At 41.3% G+C, this 22,563-nt stretch overlaps 1 protein-coding gene across 1 annotated transcript in view; it reads right to left on the bottom strand.

Annotated features, from left to right (window-relative positions):
- The window catches only part of LOC116516333 (pulmonary surfactant-associated protein C-like), a 40,433-nt gene that overhangs the window by 7,889 nt on the left and 9,981 nt on the right, over nt 1-22,563 (bottom strand). The window contains exon 2 of the mRNA XM_032228761.1: nt 3,296-3,433. Coding sequence (XP_032084652.1) covers nt 3,296-3,433 — 138 coding nt within the window. The remainder of the gene's footprint in view (nt 1-3,295; nt 3,434-22,563) is intronic.

The following is a 22,563-nucleotide window of genomic DNA, read 5'->3' as shown; positions in this document are numbered from 1 at the left end:
AAATAGAGAACAAATTGGAAAGTCTGGAGAAGGCTAATTTTAATTTGACTACCAATATTCAAATTTTACAACAAAAAATTAGGGACAACGAAGAACAGCTTATGATGATAAATTTTAATAGGAAGGCATTTGCAATAAGAGTCAGAGGATTCCGTGAAAAGGAGCAAGAGAATTTGAAACAGACCTTTGCTGAAGCCTTCAGCCATGCGCTGGGAAGCCCGGGACTTAACTTTGATTGGCAGATTCGGAAAATCTATCGCCAGAACTCATTGATAGCGGAACAGCGACAGCTCCCGAGGGACATAATTATACATTTCTCTACAAAAGAATCTAGAAATGCGATTGTGCAAAAGTTTCATAATAACAGTCTCCGAGTTGACGGCCAGGACCTGATTGTTTTCAAAGATATTCCTTTTCAGATGCTGAAAGCAAGAAGGGATTACACCTTTTTAACTAAGGAGCTTAGGAGTCAACAGATTCGATACAGATGGGAGGCCCCTGCCGGTATCACGGTTACATTTGAGAATCAAAGATTTCGTCTTAACTCTGTTTCGGAGGCTCAAGATTTCTATTGTAGGACTCTGAAGGCGGGACTTCCTGATGCACTTGGAAGAGAGGAGAGACAAGCGGAAGGAGAAGGCAAACGGCCGGCCATGTGGCTGCAAGATGGAGGGGGTAGCCCCTCCTCCCTCGGAGAAGCAGAAAAACGGAGATCGAGAATTTAGACATTTCAAAATGCTTGCTAAAGTTGAGGACTGAATGGGGGTTTGAGACCTCTCTCCGGTAGAAAAAGCGGACTAATTTTTATCAGAAGGGAAAGCTGGGTGAAACTACTTTGAGCTAGATTCTAAATTAACGTTAGCATAAATTTGATAGTGGTAAACATCAGACAAGCAAGGGATGAGGGTAAAATTTACGTTGTTTAAAGCTTATTAGAACAGAAAGCCGGTTGGGATTATCTTAAGATAAGTGTAAAAAGAATGCGGAATGATTTATGTTGTCTAAACTTTGTTAGAAGGGACTACTTTAAAATAGAAGGTTAACTGACTCTTGCTGAAAGTATTATTTGAATATGTGGAATGATCCATGCTATTTAACTTTTATTTGAAGGGAAAGTTGGTTGAAATCGCTCTGAGTTACATTTTAAATAAATGCTAGTATAAATTTGATAGTGGTAAATATCAGACAAGTAAGGGATGAGGGTAAAATGCATGTGGAATGAACTACGTTATTTAAATCCTATTAGAAGAGGAAGTCGGTTGGAATTATCTTAAGATAGAAATTGATTCCTGTGTAAAGTAATATTTGATCTACGCTGCTTAATTTTACTAAGAAGGGGAAGCTTGGCTAGATTATTTTGAATTACTGTTTGAAAAGGAGGTTAAGAAAGATCATTTACGCTGTTTAAATTTTACTAGAAGGGAAAGTTTGATTACTTGTCTGTAAAGTTATATTTGAATATATGGCATGAACCACGTTGCTTAAATTTTATCGGAAGGGATCATGAGGTTTAGGAAGAGGAACGGGAGAATCTACAGAAGGTTGGGGTAAATAGCAAAGAAGTAAGAGACGAGAATAAAATATAGATAGAATGATTTAAGCATAGATAAAGATGGGGGGCTGAGATCAACACAAAGAGTGGTTTCTTTTTTTTCTTTTTTTTTTCTTTTTTCTTTTCTCTTTTCTTTTCTCTCTTTTTTTTTTCTCTGTTTTTTTTTTCTTTCGATATATTACTTTTATTTTTTAATCCATATGTATACAAGATATTTTAGACAGAAGGTAGTGCCAGGTGTGGGCCCTGGGAAGTCGGGAGGATTAGGGATGGGGATTTGTGGGGGGGTGGGGTGGGGGGTGTTAACATAGTCTTAATAAGAACAAGAATGTATTTATATACGGTGGTTCTTTTTTTTTTTTTTTTCTTTTTTCCTTGGTTCATTTTACTTTTATCAGATCAAACAACACTCGAATAAAGGCATACACCAAGGAGGGAGGTAGAGGGAAAGAAGAGGGAGGAGTAAGGAAGGAGTAAGGGGAATGTAAGGAGGGTGTCTGGGGAGTAAGGGGAGAAGGAAGGTTTGAGGGGAAAGGGAAGTAGGAGGGGAGTGTTAGAGGGAGAAAGGAAAGTTGGAGGGGGTAGATGGGGTGTATGGAGGATGGAAGGGTTAGGTGGGGTTGTGAATGATGAGTTGTGTTTCCTTTTTATTTGTTCGTTTTATTCCCTTTTTCTTTTTTTTCTTTTCTTATAGTAAATACCCTGTATATAAGTGATTGCAAATGGAATGTGAAAAATGAATAAAATATATTTTAAAAAAAAAATGTGATTGGTTGCTGTTTTCCTCAATCGGCCATAAGAGGGAGCCAGAATGACTGTTAGCTATTTATTTATTTATTTATTTATTTATTTATTTATTATTTATTTATTTATTTATTTATTTATTTGGCTTATATACCGCTTCATAGGGCTTTCAGCCCTCTCTAAGCGGTTTGCAGCTCTCTGTTGGTTAGATGCTGGGCTGATCTGATCTGAGTGTTTTGGAAGCTGACTGTTAGAAATTGCCATGAGCAATTGTAAGTTTTGCAACTGCTAGCAAACTTTGAGTACTGAACTGATTATATGATACTGGACTATGTTATTTGGATTATCCCTTAACTGAAAGACATTGATGACTGACTGTCTTATCCGTGTATGACTTGGACTGTTTGATGGACTCTGATACCTCTATTTCCACGAAAGTAAAAGCCTACTTAAACTGCAGGGTCTCTGTATGCTGGTTTGTGTGTTCTCCAACACAATTCTCACAACGCTTCTCTGAACGTACTCGCTTTCCCAACGGGGAGCTTACCTAACACAGAGAGGGCTCTGCATGCAACCTCTGGCATGCGTGCCATATCAGGGGCAAAGGCAATCCTCAAGTTATGGCTACCACTGGGACTAGACTTTCTCTTGCTAAGCAAGGCAGTTAAGCAAGTCGTGCCCGATTTTACGAACTTTAATTGCCATGGTTGTTCAATGAATCGCATGGTTATTAATCACATCGCTTCCCACACTGGCTTTGCTTGTTGGGAGCCTACTCAGAAGATCACAAATGGTAAACACATGGCCCCGGGAAGCCTCAGCCATTATAAATACATGCCGGTTGCTAAGTCCCAAATTTTTAAGTCACACAACTTGAAGGATGGTAAGTGCAAGAACTGGTCTTAAGTCACTTTTTCCCCCCAGTGCTGTTGTAACTGCAAACAATCAGTAAATGAGTGCCTGGAAGTCAAGGGCTGAGCATTTATAGGTCTTACTCACCCTTTCAGTGTATTCCTGAGTGATATAAACTCCAATGAGAATGGCTGCAATAATTATTGCTGTCACAAGCACCAACACCGAGGAGATGAGAATCACATACTTTCTGTCTTTTGGGATCCTGGGGATAAACTTGAATCCCTGGGGAAAGAGTTGGCAGCTTAGCTGGTAAACGGAGTTCAGAAGAATGTTATTCTACCCCCTTTTAATACAATAACAGTTGGAAGGGACCTTGTAGGTTATCTAGTCCAACCCTCCACCCAAGCCGGAGACCCTACATCATTTCTGACAAATGGCAGTCCAGTCTCTTCTTGGAAGCCTCCAGTGATGAAGCTCCCACAACTTCCGAAGGCAACTTCTCTTCCATGGGTTGATTGTTCTCACTGTCAGAAAGTTCCTCCTTATTTCCAGGTTGAATTTCTCTTTGATCAGTTTCCATCCATTATTCCTTCTCTGGGTGCTTTGGAGAATAACTTGACCCCCTCCTCTCTGTGGCAACCCTTCAAATATTGGAACACTGCTATCATGTCTCCCCTGGTCCTTCCCTAGACTAGCCATGTAACCGTTCTTCATACCTTTTAGCCTCCGGTCCCCTATCATCTCCGTTGCTCTTCTCTGCACTGTTTCTAGAGTCTCAACCAGTGGTGGGATTCAGCCAGTTCGTACCACTTCAGGAGAACCTGTTGTTAACTTTCTGAGCAGTTTGGTGAACTGGTTGTTGGAAGAAATCATTAGGGCAGAGAACCGGTTGTTAAATTATTTGAATCCCAGCACTGGAGCATGTTTTTAATAGTGTGGTGACCAAAACTGGATGCAGTATTCTAGGTGTGGTCTTACTAAGGCTTTATACAGTGGTATTAGTATAAGGTGACCAGATTTTCAGATTGGAAAAGAGGGACACCCTTGACCGGGGGGGGGGGGGGGGGGGGCTTGATTAAAAAAATTTTTTTTTGTCAAAAGGTCACCCCAGGACACTGAAACCAGCATAAATACGTATCTGTTGCCAAACAAAATGTTGATCACGTGACCATGAGGATGCTGCAACGGTCGCTAAGTGTGAAAAATGGTCGCAACGGTCGCTAAGTGTGAAAAATGGTCGCAACGGTCGCTAAGTGTGAAAAATGGTCATCAGTCACTTTTTTCAATGCCATTGTAACTTTGGTCACTAAATGTTTTCCCCCTCCTCGAGACTCCTCACTTCTTCCTTCATTTCTCTTGCTTATCTACCTTCACCTTATCTGTCTTCTGCTCTTTCCCTCTCTTCCTTCCTTCCTCCCTCCTTCCATCCTCTTCTTTCCTCACTCACTCCCTTCCTCCTTTTTTCTCTTCCTTCCTCCTTCCATTCTTTATACGATATAAAATTCAATGAGGGTGAAACACACCAAATCTGGCAAAGCTGCCTTGTACCAACCTGGCCTGCCCATAGAATAGCAGCCACTTTGAGACACATAAACCTGGTCTGAACATATTGCATCACAAAGATTTGCAAAGATCACATTTGCAAAAAGGAACATTTCTTGTAGTAAATACGTTTTATAAACAATTTAAAAGTAAAAATCCCCCCAAAATAATAAAAAAGGTATTCTATAAATAAAAGAAATCCTTAAAAACCATTGTTAAGTATTACACCAGCAATAATTTATACTGTCACCATTTCAAACTATCATCAGAAATACGAATCCGTTGCCAAACATCAACATTTTGATCGCGTAACCATGAGGATGCCACAACGGTCGCTAAGTGTGAAAATGGTCGCTAAGTGTGAAAAATGGTCATCAGTCACTTTTTTCAATGCCATTGTATCTTCCTGATTATTAAAAGTGCAAATTCACTCAGTGTCAATCATGACTCCTGAGTCCATTTCAAAGTATTGTGCATAGAAATTTTAAAAATGGCTTGTTTCAATTTATTTTGGATAGAATCTTTTTTTAAATAGTCTAAGACAATTTAAAAAAGAATCAACACAGAATACCACTATTTTAAAAAATCATATGCACAATAAATAAAATATTATTTTAAAATACATTGAGCCTATACTCCTTACAGTAAATGACTCATCTGGAAACAAGCCAATAGCATTTTTTGTGCTTTCAAATTTACAGATGTTCCAAAATCAGCTTAAAGTCCAAATATTTAAAGACCACCCCCCTCAAAGCTATCTTACCAGAGCTTTAAATATCTTCTGGGGAGGCCCTGTAATCCCATTCATGACAAAGGTAGGGCTTTCTCAGGAGGAAGGTTTCAGCTGGTGCCCATCCTTTGGAAACCTCCTCCAGAGCAGGGAGCCCTAACCTGCTGTCCATTCAGGAAGGCTGTACAAATTATTCTGTCTTCTAGAGCCATTGGGATTTAATATGGTTTTATCACTGGATTTTCTTTTTATTGTTTTTGTGGAATTGTTACAATGATTTTATAATAATATAATTTTATTTGGCATTTTTGTTGCTGTAAACTGCTGAAAGCCCCTGATAGAATACAAATTATTTAATAATAAATTTAAAAAGCTGGATGCAAGATATGAAAACACTGCAAACTATTGTTCAAGATAATTTGAGAAAAGGGAATCATTCACCAAGAGTGCTAATAACTACTGCTAAGTTATATAGCAAATCAGATACTAAGGCCTAATGCCACAGAGGGGAGAGAAATTCATAAGTTTTCAAGATTTCCTGCACTGCTTCAAACATATACACTTAATACCAATGAATCCACAGCTATTATTTGATACAAGAAGATGGGTATGGAGAACGGAAAGAAATTTAAATTAATAAAAAAGATGCCACTGAAATCATCTGTTTTAAATTATAAACCCTCTTCCTGACAGTGGATCAATAAAAAAAGATTATGCCCAATTCAAACTGGAAAAATACATTTAGCTCAAAAAAATAAGATCGTCATGGTGATGAAAGAACATGGCAAGTATCCCTAGGAATTATTTATCTCCAGGCAAATAAGGAAATACCTGTTGCTCTGGTCTTTAATGCAATTCTTGCTTAAGGCAGAGCCCTCCCCCCCCCCCAACGAGGCAAGCCACCTTGAAGCAAACAGCCTCCGCCACAATTTTTTTTTAAAAAAAACCATGCAGTGGCAGAAATGTCAGTTGTAGGAAAGCCGGGGAAGAATGGCTGGAGGGGGAAGTGATTTTATGAATTACCTCTCTCTCTCTCACACACACACACACACACAGATGAAAGAACATGGCAAGTATCCCTAGGAATTATCTATCTCCAGGCAAATAAGGAAATACCTGTTGCTCTGGTCTTTAATGCAATTCTTGCTTAAGGCAGAGCCCTCCCCCCCCCCAACGAGGCAAGCCACCTTGAAGCAAACAGCCTCCGCCACAATTTTTTTTAAAAAAAAACCATGCAGTGGCAGAAATGTCAGTTGTAGGAAAGCCGGGGAAGAATGGCTGGAGGGGGAAGTGATTTTATGAATTACCTCTCTCTCTCTCACACACACACACACACACAGATGAAAGAACATGGCAAGTATCCCTAGGAATTATCTATCTCCAGGCAAATAAGGAAATACCTGTTGCTCTGGTCTTTAATGCAATTCTTGCTTAAGGCAGAGCCCTCCCCCGAAAAAATGCTTCTGCCGGGCTGCGAGAGCCGCGGAAGCCACGTGGAAGTTGTCTGCATGGCTGAAAAAACGGACTCTGTTTGCTGGGCTGGGGGGAGGAGACAGCCCCCTGCCTTCTCCCCCTTTGGCTTTGCGGAGTTCAGTCCATTCAAGTCTGGATGGAACCACGTGGAAGTTCTCTACTTACTCCCGAGTAAAAATTTTACTCGGGAGTAAAAAGCGGCTGCCGGTCGCGCAGAGAACTTCCACGTGGTTCCATCCAGACTTGCTGCCCGTGCCACCGCAGCACAGGGGCTGGCTGTGAACTCCGCAAAGCCAAAGGGGGAGAAGGGGGCTGTCTCCTCCCCCCAGCCCAGCGCCTCCCAATTCCCACGGTACCAAATAAGACAATAAGAATAAAATAAGCACATTATTTACAAAACATGATTTATTTTACTCACCACCTGTAAGCGCAGCTGCAACCCCAACAAGAAAGACGAAATAAAATGGAGACTCGCGCATGCGTCCTCAGCTAAGGAGTCCAGCCAATCAGTGAGCTGGTTGGCCAGCTCACTGATTGGCTGGAGTCCAGCCAATCAAATCAGTGAGCGGCAGGCTGGGCTGGCTTAAATTTGTAGGTAGCATAGAACAGAACGATGAGCCAGCCCAGCAGCTGATGGGCGGGAGCTGCGAGCGCCAAAAAAAGCGTGCCTTTTTAAAAAGCGGGCGGGACGCGGGAAAATGCATCAAAAAGCGGGGGTGTCCCGCCAAAAGCGGGATGTCTGGTCACCTTATATTAGTACCTCCCTTGATCTTGATTGTATCCCTCTGTTAATGCAACTTGGGATTGCATTGCCCTTCCAAATCCCACCGGTCTTTTTCTACTTAGGTGGTCATTTATACAGGAAACAAGAGAGGGCGCCAAATTGCAGGGAACTACTTCTGTAAACCCAGCCTTTTAAATAAAAGTGGACTCCTTAATAACCTGAGCAAAGTGGGAAAATCCTTTCTTAATAGAGGTAGTCCTTGACTTGTCACCCCACTTGAGCCCAACATTTATGCTGCTAAATGAGAAACTTGTTAAGTGAGTTTTGCCCCATTTTACGACCTTCCTTGCCCACATTTGTTAAGTGACTCGCTGCAGTTCTTAAATTAGTAACACGGTTATTAAGGGAAGCTGACTTCCCCACTGATTTTGCTTGTCAGAAGGTTGCAAAAAGGGGAACCCATGACCCCAGGACACGGCAACCGTCATAAATACGAGTCAGTTGCCAAGCATCCAAATATGAACATGGGGATGTTGCAATGGTCATAAGTTTGAAAACTGGTCATAAGTCACTTTCTTCAGTGCCATTGTAACTTTGGATGGTCACTGAACAAACCATTGTAAGCCAAGGACTATCGGTAAATTAATATTATATATTAATGGGAAAAATGGAATAATCCTTTATAGCAATAGCAATAGCAATAGCAGTAGACTTATATACCGCTTCATAGGGCTTTCAGCCCTCTCTAAGCGGTTTACAGAGAGTCAGCATATTGCCCCCAACAATCCGGGTCCTCATTTTACCCACCTCGGAAGGATGGAAGGCTGAGTCAACCCTGAGCCGGTGAGATTTGAACCGCTGAACTGCTGATCTAGCAATAGCCTGCAGTGCTGCATTTAACCACTGCGCCACCTCGGCTCCTTTAAAATAAGGACCAGCTGTGAAAAGCAAGGGTTGAGCAAATTATATTTCTTTTCAATATAAGTAGCTTAGGGTTGAACTGCGGAATTCTTGGTGCTATTTTCCTTTTCAAGTGTCCATTAAAAAGACAAAGGCTTGAGTGTTATGAATATATTCATTCTAAGGTTCACTTGCTTTGAGTGCTTATTCTGCTTTGGATAGCCGATTAGACTAAGAAATACATTTTTTTTTTTTACTATTGATAGCTAACCACTCTTTCTCAACTCCACTCTTCCTCACTGTCACTCCTCTCTCCAAAAATGCGTGGATAAATTAATACAAAATAAGCAGTTGGATTAGAACAGAGAAGCCCATTTGATAAATTAGCATTTGTATGACTTTTAAAAAGCCCACAGTTAATAGTGGTGGGACAACTGCTCAAGAGCACCAAGAGTGATTTTAGCAATAGCCCTTTCATCGCACTATTTTATTCTTTATATCTCTCCTCTGCCAAATGCAGTTTCCCAGTTTGAGCATTTATAGAACCAAAAAAATGAAACAACTTACTGGGAGTTCAGGTGCTGAATTAGCTTCACAGTTAGTTTTGAAATTCATTTTGGTGGCTTGCGGAGTGAATACTTCTAAAGTTGCCCTTAATTTACTCTTTTTCTTTTATATATATAAAAGAGAGAGACCTAAAGAGTTATGTGGGGGTCAAAGGGTCTTGACAAAATAGCTGAGGGAAACATGATCATCCCTCATTCTACCTGGCATGGAATTTCACCATCTCCGGCTAGCGGCAAAATCCTCCATTTCACCTTCATACAATTTGAAAGCAAAGCAAGAAAACCAGAAGGTTCACATTTTTAAAATGTGATTTACTAGGAAAAGAGGCAACAACTGTGAAAAAAAAACCCTCTAATTTGGGAGGCTGTTTCTCTTATCCCCCTTCTCTTATGATTTGAGAAAAGGACAGCAAAGATAAAATAAAGCCTTTATTTTAGCCACCGTTTTGAAATCTCGTTGCCTTTTTCTGCACAGAAGTTCCAAGCTATAAAAGGATTCATTCTGCAAAGGAAGGACAATCAAAAAAAAGAAAATGTGAAAGAAAAAGGGAGGAAAAGAGAAAGAAAAAAGGAGATAGAAAGAAAGAAATAAAAGAACAAAAAGCATACAAAGAAATATAAAGTAGTAGTTTCCAAGCTGCCCATCTGCAGTTATAGACATAATTCTAATCAAACCTCTCTCTCTAAGATTAAATATTTCCCTGCTTTCTGAATTTATTCTTGCTACTCTCAAACTCTAAGCCCAAAAACTGTTTTCTTTTTATGCAAAAAGTCCCCAAGGAGTTTTCAGTCATTGATGAGTATTTATTTTATTTGGAAAACTCTTGCTGCCCACTGGCTCACAGTGACTCAAGGGGCAGCTTAAAGAAATAAAAACACAATATAAAAGAAATAAAAAGAATTAAAATAATAAAATAATAACCCCCACCCCAGAAACAACACCTGGAAGCAAATCAGCAACCAAATCAGCTCCTGCAGGAGAGGTAACCTATGTGGATAATGACGTTTCCCTAATCAAACAAATCAAGTTTGGTCATCTTAACAATTTCTGTCAATTTCATGAACCGCTGTCTCCACACTGTTGAATCTTTCCAGCGTTGTGCATATAATAGGCTCAGTGCAGTGGTGGGTTCTGGATCTCGTTCCAACTAATACAGTTGTCAGTGATGCTTCTGCAAGCCGCGGCGGAGCTCCAGCTGCTCAGTGGAGCGTCGCACAAGCTCTGTATGCACAATGCACGTGCACAGAAGCGTGGAAGCCTTAAAAGATAGGTAAGGAGCTCGGGCGGGCCCTTCGGAGCACCGTACCGGAATGGAATCCTGTGCTCCGGGTAGGCTCTCGTACACCCGTACCAGGGCGTACTTCCTGCAACCCACCACTAACTCAGTGGTGGGATTCAGCCAGTTCTCACCTATTCGGGAGAACTGGTTGTTAACTTTCTAAGCAGTTTCACCGATTGTTGGAAGAAATCTTCTTTTGTTTTTTTTCCCAGTTTACAGGGCTAATCCTGTAAGGAAGACAGGAAGGGAACATTCTGGTGTTGTTTCTAGCCTAATCTTTATTGCCCTGCTTACAGAAATTGCCTCTCCAGTTAACCCTTATTACATTGTAACAGCTAAGGCGAAGCGCCCATTGACGTGAGTGATGTTGAGTTGGCCACGCCCACCCAGTCACATGACAACCGAGACACGCCCACCCAGCTGGCCATTAGGGAAGAGAACCAGTTGTTAAATTATTTTAATCCCACCACTGAATAAGATGCAGTAGTAGACTAAGCAGTAATCTTTATTGAATATTGAATAATATTGAAATAATTCTCCATACCTCTTTTCTAACCATGCATCCATATGTCCAAAAGGAAAAGTTCTGGCTTCAATTGAACCTTTAGAATTCTTTGCTGAGTTAGTGTTAGCATTAACAATAGCACTTAGGTACTGCTCCATAATGCTTTACAGTCCTCTCTAAGCGGTTTACAAAGTCACATCTTGTCCCCAACAACCTGGGTCCTCATTTTACTGACCTTGGAAGGATGGAAGGCGGAGTCAACTTTCAGCTGGTCAGGATTGAACTCCAGGCTATGAGCAGAGTTAGCTTGCAATGCAGCATTCTAACCACTGCGCCACCATGGCTCCTAGTTTAAATATTAAAAATGCTTAAAATAGAAAACTAGTTGTAGAAATTAGTCGTGGCCATTGATCTTAGAGTAACTTCAGATCCCTTAATCTTAAATTCAGTTGAATGGGGCCAAGATATAAAGTTATCAAGGATTCTCATGTTTAGAATAATCATGCATAAATAAACTTGAGTTCACTGGCTTAGATTTTGATGTGGCAAATTATTTCATTGCACAGTGAGGCAGATGTCCAGGCTGGATTTGCCATTTTGGTCCACCTATCGAGTTCTTCCCAAGGAGCTTGGAATGGGCAGATATGGATGTTTGATGGTGTTTCAGATATCATTGCAGGATGTAAGTTGTTCCAGGTACAGCTGCCTTTTACAATTGACTGATGGTGAATTTGTCAATGCTAAAGGTGTTCAAGTGATGCTCCAGTTGTTTGGGGATTGCACCCATCCTTAGCAAATATTGATTCAGGTTTTGGGGCTGGGCTAATGTTAGTCAGGGCTGATTCATGATCTGTAGCTCAGAAAGCTTTATGCCTTTTAATAAAACATGTTAGTCAGAGTCAGTGCTGCCAAACCTGTTCTGATTTTATATCTGGGTAATACACTTTTGTTCACTTTCCCAAAACAAGCTGTACGAAAGCAGCATTCATAAGCAACCTCCCTTTCTCATTCTTATTTTTATTTGCACTTTTTAAAAAAGTGATCCAGAGTTTCATGTCTGGAATATCTGTGCATTCCAGAGAGGTTTCATTGGCATTCCAATAAAAGTGAGGACAGAAAAACCAATGTCTTGATTCAGATGGATCTGCAGAAAAAAGGCTACCCAAAGCTGAGCAGATTATGGCTAGGATCTTCCATGACCACTACCTTGTGATAGCATCTCTCTATTGTTCTTCAAGCTTCCCAAAGGATCCCAAAATTCTCCCTGCCTCTAACCAAGGAAGCCCCTAATTGTTTTATAGGATGAGATGGGTGCATTTTATAGGATGAGATGGGGTGGGTTCCTGCCAGTTCTAACCTCTTCTAGAGAAGAGGTTCCACAAATCTACAGTGCCATTTAGAACCGGTTCCAGCTCCCTCCCCATGCCCGTCCGGACATCATCAAGATGAAGAGTGAGAAGAGGAATTCTGGGAGCTGTAGTCCACAAGTCTTAAAGCTGTCAAGTTTGAACACCCCTGGGGGTTTTTTTCTAAAGGGTTAGGGGTGCAAGGGACTTGTAACTGGACAAGACTTGCGTGCTTCAAATGCCAGAGTTTCTGAGCCAACATTTTGGTTGCTAAGCAAGAGCGTTGTTAAGTGAGTTTCACCACATTTTACAAGTTGGCCACACCCACCCAGTCACATGGCTGGCAAGCCACTCCCACCCAGTCACATGGCCAGCAAGCCACTCCCACAAAGCAGGCCAAACCTACAGAAGAGGTTCTAAAAAATTTTGAAACCCACCACTGGATGGGTGGCATATAAATCATATCCATCCATCAATAAAATGATATGCTCAAGGAGTGAAGGTTACCATTATGATTTCCCCATGTCCCTGCCTGAAAAGCAATCATATTTCATTTAAATACAGGAAAAGAACTTCAGTTAAAGCAGAACAGGCTCAGAAAACTAATCTATCAAAACCTTATCAGCTTCTCCAAGCGATTCGTTTTCTCTCCCTTAAACACTGACAAAACTGGGTTTACTTAGAAATAAATATTTTCTAGAGGCAAATTGCCATGCAGCTCTGGGGCTCCATCTGCCTTCTTCTGATTCTACAATTTGACACATCTGGCTGCAAGAAGAAAGGTAAGACTGTTTTTCCTCTTGGCCACCTGTCATCCTCGGTGCAACTCCTTTCTGTATCTTGGATGTTAGGCAGCAGCTGCAAAAAGGAAAAGTTGCAGAGGTAGGAGAATTGAACTAACATTGCACAGTGACTTCATTTTATGTTTCATTTATTATTCATTTTGGGGCACTGAGGATCTACTTGGGAAGCCAAGGGGAGGCTGGTGAGAACCTGTCTCACATGTTTAAGTAAGACAGTGACAAATCAAACATCTTTAACCAGGTCATTTATTCAGTGCTGCGTTACACAGTCTGTTGTTTAGTGCATTGTGTAAAAGCAGAGCAGTTGGTAAGTTTATAGTTCAATGAAAAAACTAAGTAAATAAATTCAGGAATTGAATGAAGCATGCCCTTTGCTAACTGGTAACAAAAGTAGCGTAGATCAGCTATTTTGCTGTAATTTCACAACGAAGACTTCAAATAATTTTGTTTCTCTTTTCAAAATTAAAGTTTAAAGTGCATAAAGTACATTTTCAGTTCAGGGACTTGATGTTTTTCAAGTTAAGATTAAAGTCTCTGCAATCTTTGTTCTTCTATTTTTCAAATACCTTCCAGGACTACCACATAAATGCAAATTACCACCAAAGAAAGGAAGATGCAATAAATTATTGGAAAGGGTTTACTATGACCACAATAAAAAAATGTGCCTGAACTTCATTTATGGAGGTTGTGGTGGCAATAACAATAACTTTGTCACGCTACAGGATTGCCTTTACAAGTGTAAACAATTTGGTAAGGAGCTGCCAAAACTTGCAAACGTTTGAACTCTTGATTTGTTTTTTTTAAAGGTGCCTGAAGATTTATTTTCATGCTTCAAGCTATATCATTCGGTCCTTCTTGCAAAATTTGTAATTATTGTTATTGCGTTTCTCTGGCAGATGTACTGTATCTGTGTTTGTGCATTTGTTTTAATACTATACGGATAATCCTCAACTTACCACCACAACTGAGACCAACATTTCTGTTGCCAAGTGAAACAAAAGTGACTTTTGCCCCATTTTACATCCTTTCTTGCCATAGTTGTTAAGTGAATCATTGTAGTTGTTAAGTTAGTAATGTGGTTATTAAGTGAATCTGACTCGACCATTGACTTGTCAGAAGGTTGCAAAAGGTGACACTGTAACCGTTATAAATATGAACCAGATGCTAAGTTTCTGAATTTTGATCACGTCACTATGAGGATTCTGCCATGGTCGTAAGTGTGAATAACTGTCATAAGTCACTTTTTCCAGTGCCTTTGTAACTTTAAATGGTCACAACAACAAGTGAACCGTTTTAAGTTCAAAACCACCTGTATATCAGGTGATGTTCTAAGCATTATCACCTAATTTTGTTTTATCTACATTGTTACTACCATTCTGTTTAATTTATGGATATTCCTGTTTTTCTTTTTTGTCTAATGCTTAGGTTTTCTCATGGCTATATTAAAATTATGCTGTTTTACTTTGAAGCTCCTCATTAATCCCCATATAATATGATATAAAAAGCAACCCTTTTATTCAACAAGGTTATTCTAATGGGGAATTTTTCCAGAATGAAACTTTAGGCAAATGTATTTGGGCTGGTTGATGTTTTCCTGTCTTTGATCTTTATTGAAAATGATATAAAGTGCAGGTAGTCCTCGAGTTACGACCACAACTGAGCCCAAAATTTATGTTGCTAAGTGAAACAATTGTTAAGCAAATTTACCTTGCTTCGTGTGCATGGGGAGTTGCCCATAAATAGGTCTGTGCATGCGCAGAACATTAAAAAATGGGGGGAAACATGCTGTGCCGGTTTGGAGGCATGGTGGGTCTGGGTCTTTGCTGTTTTCCGGCGACCCAGGCTGGCAAACCACTATCGGTTCAGCCGAACCTGTCTGAACCAGTAGGACCCCACCTCTGCTTGGGACATTGAACCCATTGCCAAGCATCTCAATGTTGATCATGTGACCATGGGGTTGCTGCATCGGTGGTACATGTGAGAAATGGTCATAAATCACTTTTTTTCAGCGCCGTTGGAACTTTGAATGGTCACTAAGTGAAGTGATGTAAGTTGAGGACTTCTTGTATATTATTATTTCCAAGCAGGATATTTGCATCTAATATTCACTCGGCTGTCTCTTATTCTTAGATCTTAGTTTACCCGTGGAAAACATAGTTGGAAACATTGACTGGAAGAAATGTACGTATGCTGTTGTCTGCACAATATCTTACAGGGACTCACAATAAAAGCATGTCTATGTGCTCGTATGCAACAGAATCGCATCGCAAGGGAACAGTCATGGCCATCAGAACAGCAAGGATGGGTAAACTTTGGTCTTTCAAGTTGGTTGGAATGCACTAAAATTGGGTAGGACTGAAATAATGGGTGGATGGATCTCTCATCCTGTTTACAGGCAGCCCTTGACTCACAGTCACAATTCAGCCCCAAATTTCTGTTGTTAAGCGAGACCATTGTTAAGTGAGTTTTGGCCCATTTTACGACCTTTCTTGCCACAGTTGTTAAATGAATCACTGCCGTTGGTAAGATTATTAACCTGGCTGCCAAGTGAATCCAGCTGTCAATCGAATCCCTTTCTTCAATGCTGTTGTAACTTTGAACGGTCCCTAAATGAACTGTTGTAAGTTGAAGACAGGGGTGGGTTCCTGCCAGTTCTAACCTCTACTACAGAAGAGGTTCCACAAATCTACAGTGCTGTTTAAAACCGGTTCCAGCTCCCTCCCCCCGCCTGTCCACACATCAGCAAGATGAAGAGTGAGAGGAGGAATTCTGGGAGCTGAAGTCCACAAGTCTTAAAGCTGTCAAGTTTAAACACCTTTGGATTTTTGTTCTAAAGGGTTAGGGGTGCGAGGGTCTTGTAACTTGACAGCTTTAAGACTCGCACACTTCAATGCCAGAGTTCCTGAGCCAACATGACTGGAGGAGGAATTCTGGGAGTTGAAGTCCACAAGTCTTAAAGCTGTCAGGTTTGAACACTCCTGAGGGCTTTTTTTTCTAAAGGGTTAGGGGGTGCAAGGGTCTTGTAACTTGACAGCTTTAAGACTTGCGTGCTTCAAATGCCAGAGTTTCTGTGCCAACATTTTGGTTGCTAAGCAAGAGCATTAAGTGTGTTTCACCACATATTACGAAGTTGGCCACGCCCACCCAGTCACATGGCCGGCAAGCCACTCCTACCCAGTCACATGACTGGCAAGCCACTCCCACAAAGCAGGCCACACCTACAGAAGAGGTTCTAAATTTTTTTGAAATGCACCACTGGTTGAAGACTACCGGTATTTCTAGCATTTCCTTTCTCTGGCACCCAATTTACAGTTTATGTTTATATGATGTTTAAACCTGGAGATCATCAAAGCATGTGGCATGAAAGCAATTTGGAAAAACATACAGGAAAAACAGGCCACATGAGATTCACCCTTACAACAACCCAGAATAGGCAAGACTGTTCTGACCCAGCTTCCTAAACACAACTAACCCTTTGTATTTAAATCAATATATTCCTTTATTAGGAGCGCCAGGAGCCCCGGCAAAAAGTTTCTCTCCCAATACAGGCTAACAACCCCCACGCCTCCTCCTCCTCCTCCTCCTCCTCCTCATCTCATTCAGCTGCTGGAGGGTCCACAACAAAGACATTACTCTCTCTCCCTACTCAGAGCCCAGCAAAGATCAGATAATTATACCAATTGGTCTTTCTGTGTAGTTTCATCACACCACAGACTTCCTTAGTTTAGCCACAGGATCATTGCAGGATAATTTAGATTTCCTCCTTGGGATTTGTAAGTGAATAAATGTAGCTGCAATATTTCATTGTGCTAAAGGTGCTGAACAGGCCTGGGTGATCTGAGAAACCTTGACCCTAATTCTGGGGAAAAGCTGGAATGGCAGAATATTGGAGAAGAACAAAATAATCTCTGTACACAGAAAGAGGGAAGCCCCAGAGCTGTTAATATAATGCCTTTAACTGGCAGTATGCTAAATACAGATAGTTCTTGACTTACATCAGTTCATTTAGTGGTTCAAAGTTATGATGGCACTGCAAAATGTGACTTGTTCTGGAGAACCAGTAGTGGAAATTTTGAGTAGTTCGGAGAACCAGCAAATAGGCTGGCCCCGCCCCTGCAGCCTCCCAGCTGATCTTTTGTTGCCCTGAACAGAAGAAGGGAGCTGGAAGCAGGTTAGTGGGGTGGGGAGGGAATGGGGATTTTGCAGTATCCTTCCCCTGTCACCCCCACAAAGCCACCCCCACAAAACCGGTAGTAAAATTTTTTGAATCCCACGACTGCAATCCATGAATATATTGAATCTCGGATCCTGGAGAACAGGTTCGTATATGAAGGTGTTTCTTGCTGGACATTTGATGGCACTGTCTTGGGAGGTAGGGAAGGCAAAGCATAGATGAACAGGTTTTTTCTGCCTCCTCTTTCAAGAATGATTCTGTAAGATATGGCGTATCGAAGACTCAATCACTATTCTTCTTCTTCCTTCCTAGTATCTATCTCTTCCCACTTCTGACTATAACCATGTTGCTTGTATCTTTCAATTTATATTGTTTTTTATTTGTTTTCTAGTACGATTTGATAGCTTATTAGTAACCTTGAAGATCACTAAGTGTTGTATCTTTTCATTTTTGATGAATGTATTTTATTCTCCTTATGTCCACTGAGAGCATATGCACCAAAGACAAATCCCTTGTGTGTCCAATCACACTTGGCAATAAAGATTTCTATTCTATTCTATTCTATTCCATTCTCAAAGGAGCTTTTTCAAAAGACAAGTGGGCTGTGTGTTTTTTTTCCTTGAGGAAGAAGACAAGGGATAGAAGGATAGGTACTAGCAGTTAAGACAGTAACTTCCATTCCCCACCCCCCCTGCTATCCCAACTGATGTAGCTTCTTGGGTGAGAAGCAAAATGTTTTCTTCTTCTTCCTGAAGGGAAAAAGAAAAGAGCCTTGTGGCCTTTTGAAAAAGCGCCTTTGAAATAATTATGAGCTGAATGACTTGAGAATCTCCACAGATGACGCAGGGGAGAATTATGGGGAAGGGTTGTCCTTCACCCTATTTTCTTATCTTTCAGTTACAGACAAGAGATGCAGATTAAAACCCAAAAAAGGATGGTGCAAAAAGTATGCTACTCGATATTATTATGATTTTAAACTCCATCGGTGCAGAAGTTTTGTTTACCACGGCTGCGGAGGCAACGAAAACAATTTTATGCACTATCTTACTTGTGTTGAGGCGTGTGATGTGTTTGGTACGTTCCAGTCATTTTACGAATTTACCCACCAACACCACACCTTCACGTCTGTCTTAACGTAATTCAGGGGAGTCAAACTCGGTTTCATTGAAATTCTGTTTGACCTTGGGAGGCTGAGGTGGGCGTGGCCAGCTCAACGTCACTTGTGTTGGGGTGCCTGAGATGGCCCGAGTGCTCTGCCAGTGACAACGGGCTCCCGAGCTCCATTTTGGCTGTGATGGCCTCCTGCAACCCTCTGCCAGAGAAAAACGAGCTTCAGGTGGCCACACGCGGCCCTCGCAAGCTCCATTTTTGGCTGGGATGGCCTCCTGCAACCCTCTGCCACTGAAAATGGAGCTCGGGAGGGCCTTGTGTAGCTCTTGTGAGCTCCGTTTTTTCTGGCAGAGGCATCGCGTCTTGGTCCTTTGCTATTTCCAGGGCAGCCCTGTGGGTCAGATCCAGTGGTGGGTTGCAGGGGTACGCCCCGGTACGGGTGTACCGGAGAGAGCATGCAGCACTGGATACCGTTCCGGTACGGTGGTCTGGAGGGCCCACCCGCCTGTCTGATCTCCTTACCTGTGTTTTAAACTTCCGCGCAGCTGCGCAGGCACATGGCACATACAGCGCCTATGCGATGCTCCACGGAGCAGCTGTAGCGTCGTGGAGTGTCGCAGAGGCCCTAAGTTGCATGCCCACGCTGTACACCTCCATGAGGACGCCGCCGGCCCCATTCCAACCGTACCAGTTGGAACGGGATTTGAAACCCATCCCTGGCCAGATCTGAACCCCAGGCCTTGAGTTTAAAACCTCTCGTGTAATTCATGCATTGAAGTAAAACTTCCATGACATTGGGCAACAATTTGAAGCCCAGATGAAAATGATCAAAGTCTCCCCCTGCTCAAAACTGAATGGCCCCAGGAAAAAAGTTGTTCCTCAGCCATGGGAGAAGGATGAGCCCAAAGCAGCCTAAAGTGCAAAAGGAGCTTGCGGACCCAAATGCCTGGCCACTTTATCAAACACATTATCACTGAAGTTCCCTCCCTCATGTTGATGGCAAAATGGGTACCACAACCAGAGAGGAAACTCCTTTAAACTGGAGCAGCTAAGGGTGCCTTTGCCTCTGCTATGGGGCTGGCATGGGACAAAGGCAACATGAACCATTGACAAGTTATCTTTGTGCCATGGTTAGGGGCCATGAGTGACCTTCCATGTTCTAAAATTGGCTGGAGTGAAGAACATTATACGGAGTTCGAAATGCTTTGCTGGGATTTTGGGTTGGAAAAAGAAACACGCTTAGGAAATGTTAAAGGTATGATCTACAATACTAGTCAGAAGGTCAGTTATCATAGTAGATTGCCCAGGTGGTCCAGGTAGAGAGGGGAAGAGAGATTATAGGAAGGTAGGGCCATCCTAGCTTCTCCAAGCTATCTTGCAACTTTCAAGGGCAGCCTAGAGAAGATACTTCCATGCTAGTACTGAAGATAGATTGAGCCATGGAGTAAGGAGTAATTGTCTGTTATCAGGGGTACCCAGATATTTGAGAGAGGCCCTACTTAGAAAAATTTAAAAAGGCAAAAGAGAAATAAAAGAATCAAGGGGTCGTGGCATTGGGGCCAAAGCAGTTATCTTTTGTGTGTTTTAAAGTCTAACAGTCCTTGATAAAAGAAAAGAGTTAAAATGTCTGCATATCTGATAGCACCATCACATGGTTTCTCAAAGCCTTTAAAAGCTGGAGCTTCGAGCTTCTGAAATATTGTCAGGCTGCATATGATATCTAAACCTGTCCTGTGTGGTGGTATTACTGCATCCAATCTGGCCTATGGTGTAGATACAGTAAATATAATAATAATGGAAGTATTACTTTTGGTGGATTCATAACATCTGTTCTTTCCGTCTTTCTTTCTTTCTTTCTTTCTTCCTTCCTTCCTTCCTTCCCTCCTGTCTTTTTCTCCTTCCCTCCCTCCTTTATCTCTCCCCCCTTCCCTTCCCTTCCCTTCTACCATTTTAGACCCATACCACAAAAAGAAAAGAGGAATTCCTGAACTCTTCAAAGCACAGACTCTCTGATCTGTTTTGCGGGAGAAGTTTTGAATAAAAGCATCTTCATTCCATGCTATCTATCTCTGTCTGTGTGGCTGCATTTCCAAATTATTTTGGTAAATTTAATGTTCATTTTCAAATGGACATTTTGCTCAGTTTGTGGTTGAAAGGCTGTACACTCGGCAACCCCAAAGGTTAAACAATAAAATCAGTTTTATTGTTTCACTGGATCCATAACCGAAAGACAGTGGTGGTTGTTGTTGTTTTTTTTAAATTTAAGCACGGAAGGTACTTTTTGGTAAAAGAAAGCAGCTGCAGAGTCATCCTGTAATTTCCGAAATCTCTTAGAAAAATGATGAGATGCAGACGTTGATAGAGGAACACAATGTCCCAATGTTCAAAAAGGGAAGATGGGCATAATCTACAGATCACTTAGTTTAATATTTATACTGGGCAAAAAAACCAGAAATGTTTGTTAAACAGCATGCTTGTGCCTAGTTAGAAGTAATTGCTACTATTATCAAGAAAGCATGGGCTTCTATCACGAACATTTTGTCATAGGTTAAGTTTATTGGGTTTTTTTTAATGACAAAGTAACACCAACCCCTAGAATCGGACACGACTGGACAGGAGAAACCTTGAAGTGTTCGACTTATAACCATTCATATGCTGACCATTTGAAGTACAACGACATTGAAAACTCTGCCTTATGACCTGCCCTTGCTCTTATGACCGTTGCAGCATTCCCGCAGAAAAATGATCAACATTGGACATGTGGCACCTGACACCAGATTTGAAAAATAGAAAAGTAAGCTAAATATGGAAGAACAACTTCAGACAGGAAGAGACGTTAAGAGGTAACGATAAAGAGGCAAAGATATGCAGAATTGTTTTTGCATATACAACATAGAGGAGGTTGAAGAACACTGCGGCTCAGAATGTGAATGCCATTGGGAGTGTGGGTATCATTTTATTGAGGAGTAGCCTCATCTTTTGAAAGAACAGGATGTTCTGTTCATCAGTTGTGGGCTGGAAACCTGGTAGTCACCTGGTTGACTTCAAGGTTCCATGGTGTCCTGGACTAAAATGCAATCAACCTTAACTGAAGAGCAGTTTAAATGCAGGATACCATGAACTAAAATAGAACAGGTTCAAAACTTCCCTGACCATTGAAAATTAATCGGTTCTTTTCTCTTATATGCAATATATAAAGAGATACTTGAAAGCAAGCACTCTTGTGGGGCACTTGCCATGCAGAATTGGGGCACCGTCTGTCTTATCATTCTCCTGGAACTTAACATACCTGGCTCTTTGCGGAAAGGTACGGTTTATAGGTATAAAGTGCTTCCTTTCAGCCACTTCCTGAAATGCATCCAGGCTGTAACTTTTATAGTTTTAGAGACGGCAAATTTTGCCGAGGGCTTGGGGTTCAGCTAATCTTACGCAATTCTTGTATGATTTCTTCCATTTATTTCTTGCTTTAGGGGATTCCAGAACTGTATTATTTTTTTCACAATTCTGTTATTCTGGATTTTGCTCAATAAGTCATAATGGGTGGATTGCCACTTAATGTGAAACAAAGGAAAGTTTTATGAATAACTAAGTGGATTAGGAAGAGTCTAAACCAGTGGTTCTCAACATTTTCTGCACCACGGACCCCCTTCAAATACCTTTTATGGCCACGGACCACCAAGACTTAACTCAAGATTTAAATCATAACATTTCTTCAAGCCTTTGTGGACTCCCTGCAACATCGCAGCCCCCCAGGGGTCTGTGGACCACAGGTTGAGAACCCATGGTTTAAACCATAACTAGTCATTGTGCTGAGCAAAGTTTCTGCAGAACACTTTGAGAGAGGTTCTATCATCTTTCACTTGTGCAGTTAGCTATACTCTGCCACAATCTGGTTTAAGTTAACACAACATGGTCTAATGTTCTGAACAAACCCAACTTGGGTGGTTAGCTGATAGAACTGTGTGTTGTGTGAATGCAGATAACAGTTCATGAATATGTCTAGTGAACTACAGTAAAATATATCATAGAATCAGATCACAACTAAAACACTCAAATGGGTGAGTCACACATCTATAATCTACTGGTTAGTTTTTTGTGATTTCATGTGTTGTGTGAATCCAGGCATTTAATGAGTTTATAGTTCAGGAACCGTCCCATTCCTCCCATGGTTTTATTCAGGAATCAGTGAAGCATGTTGTGTTGAACTCAGCCACTTTTGAAATCAGTGATGATCTGCTGTTGCAGGAAATTCAGAAGCA

Source organism: Thamnophis elegans, chromosome 13, assembly GCF_009769535.1.
Source record: "Thamnophis elegans isolate rThaEle1 chromosome 13, rThaEle1.pri, whole genome shotgun sequence".
NCBI lineage: Eukaryota > Metazoa > Chordata > Lepidosauria > Squamata > Colubridae > Thamnophis > Thamnophis elegans.
The sequence above is the reverse complement of the archived record's forward strand: the minus strand, read 5'-3'. Positions and strand labels throughout refer to the sequence as shown.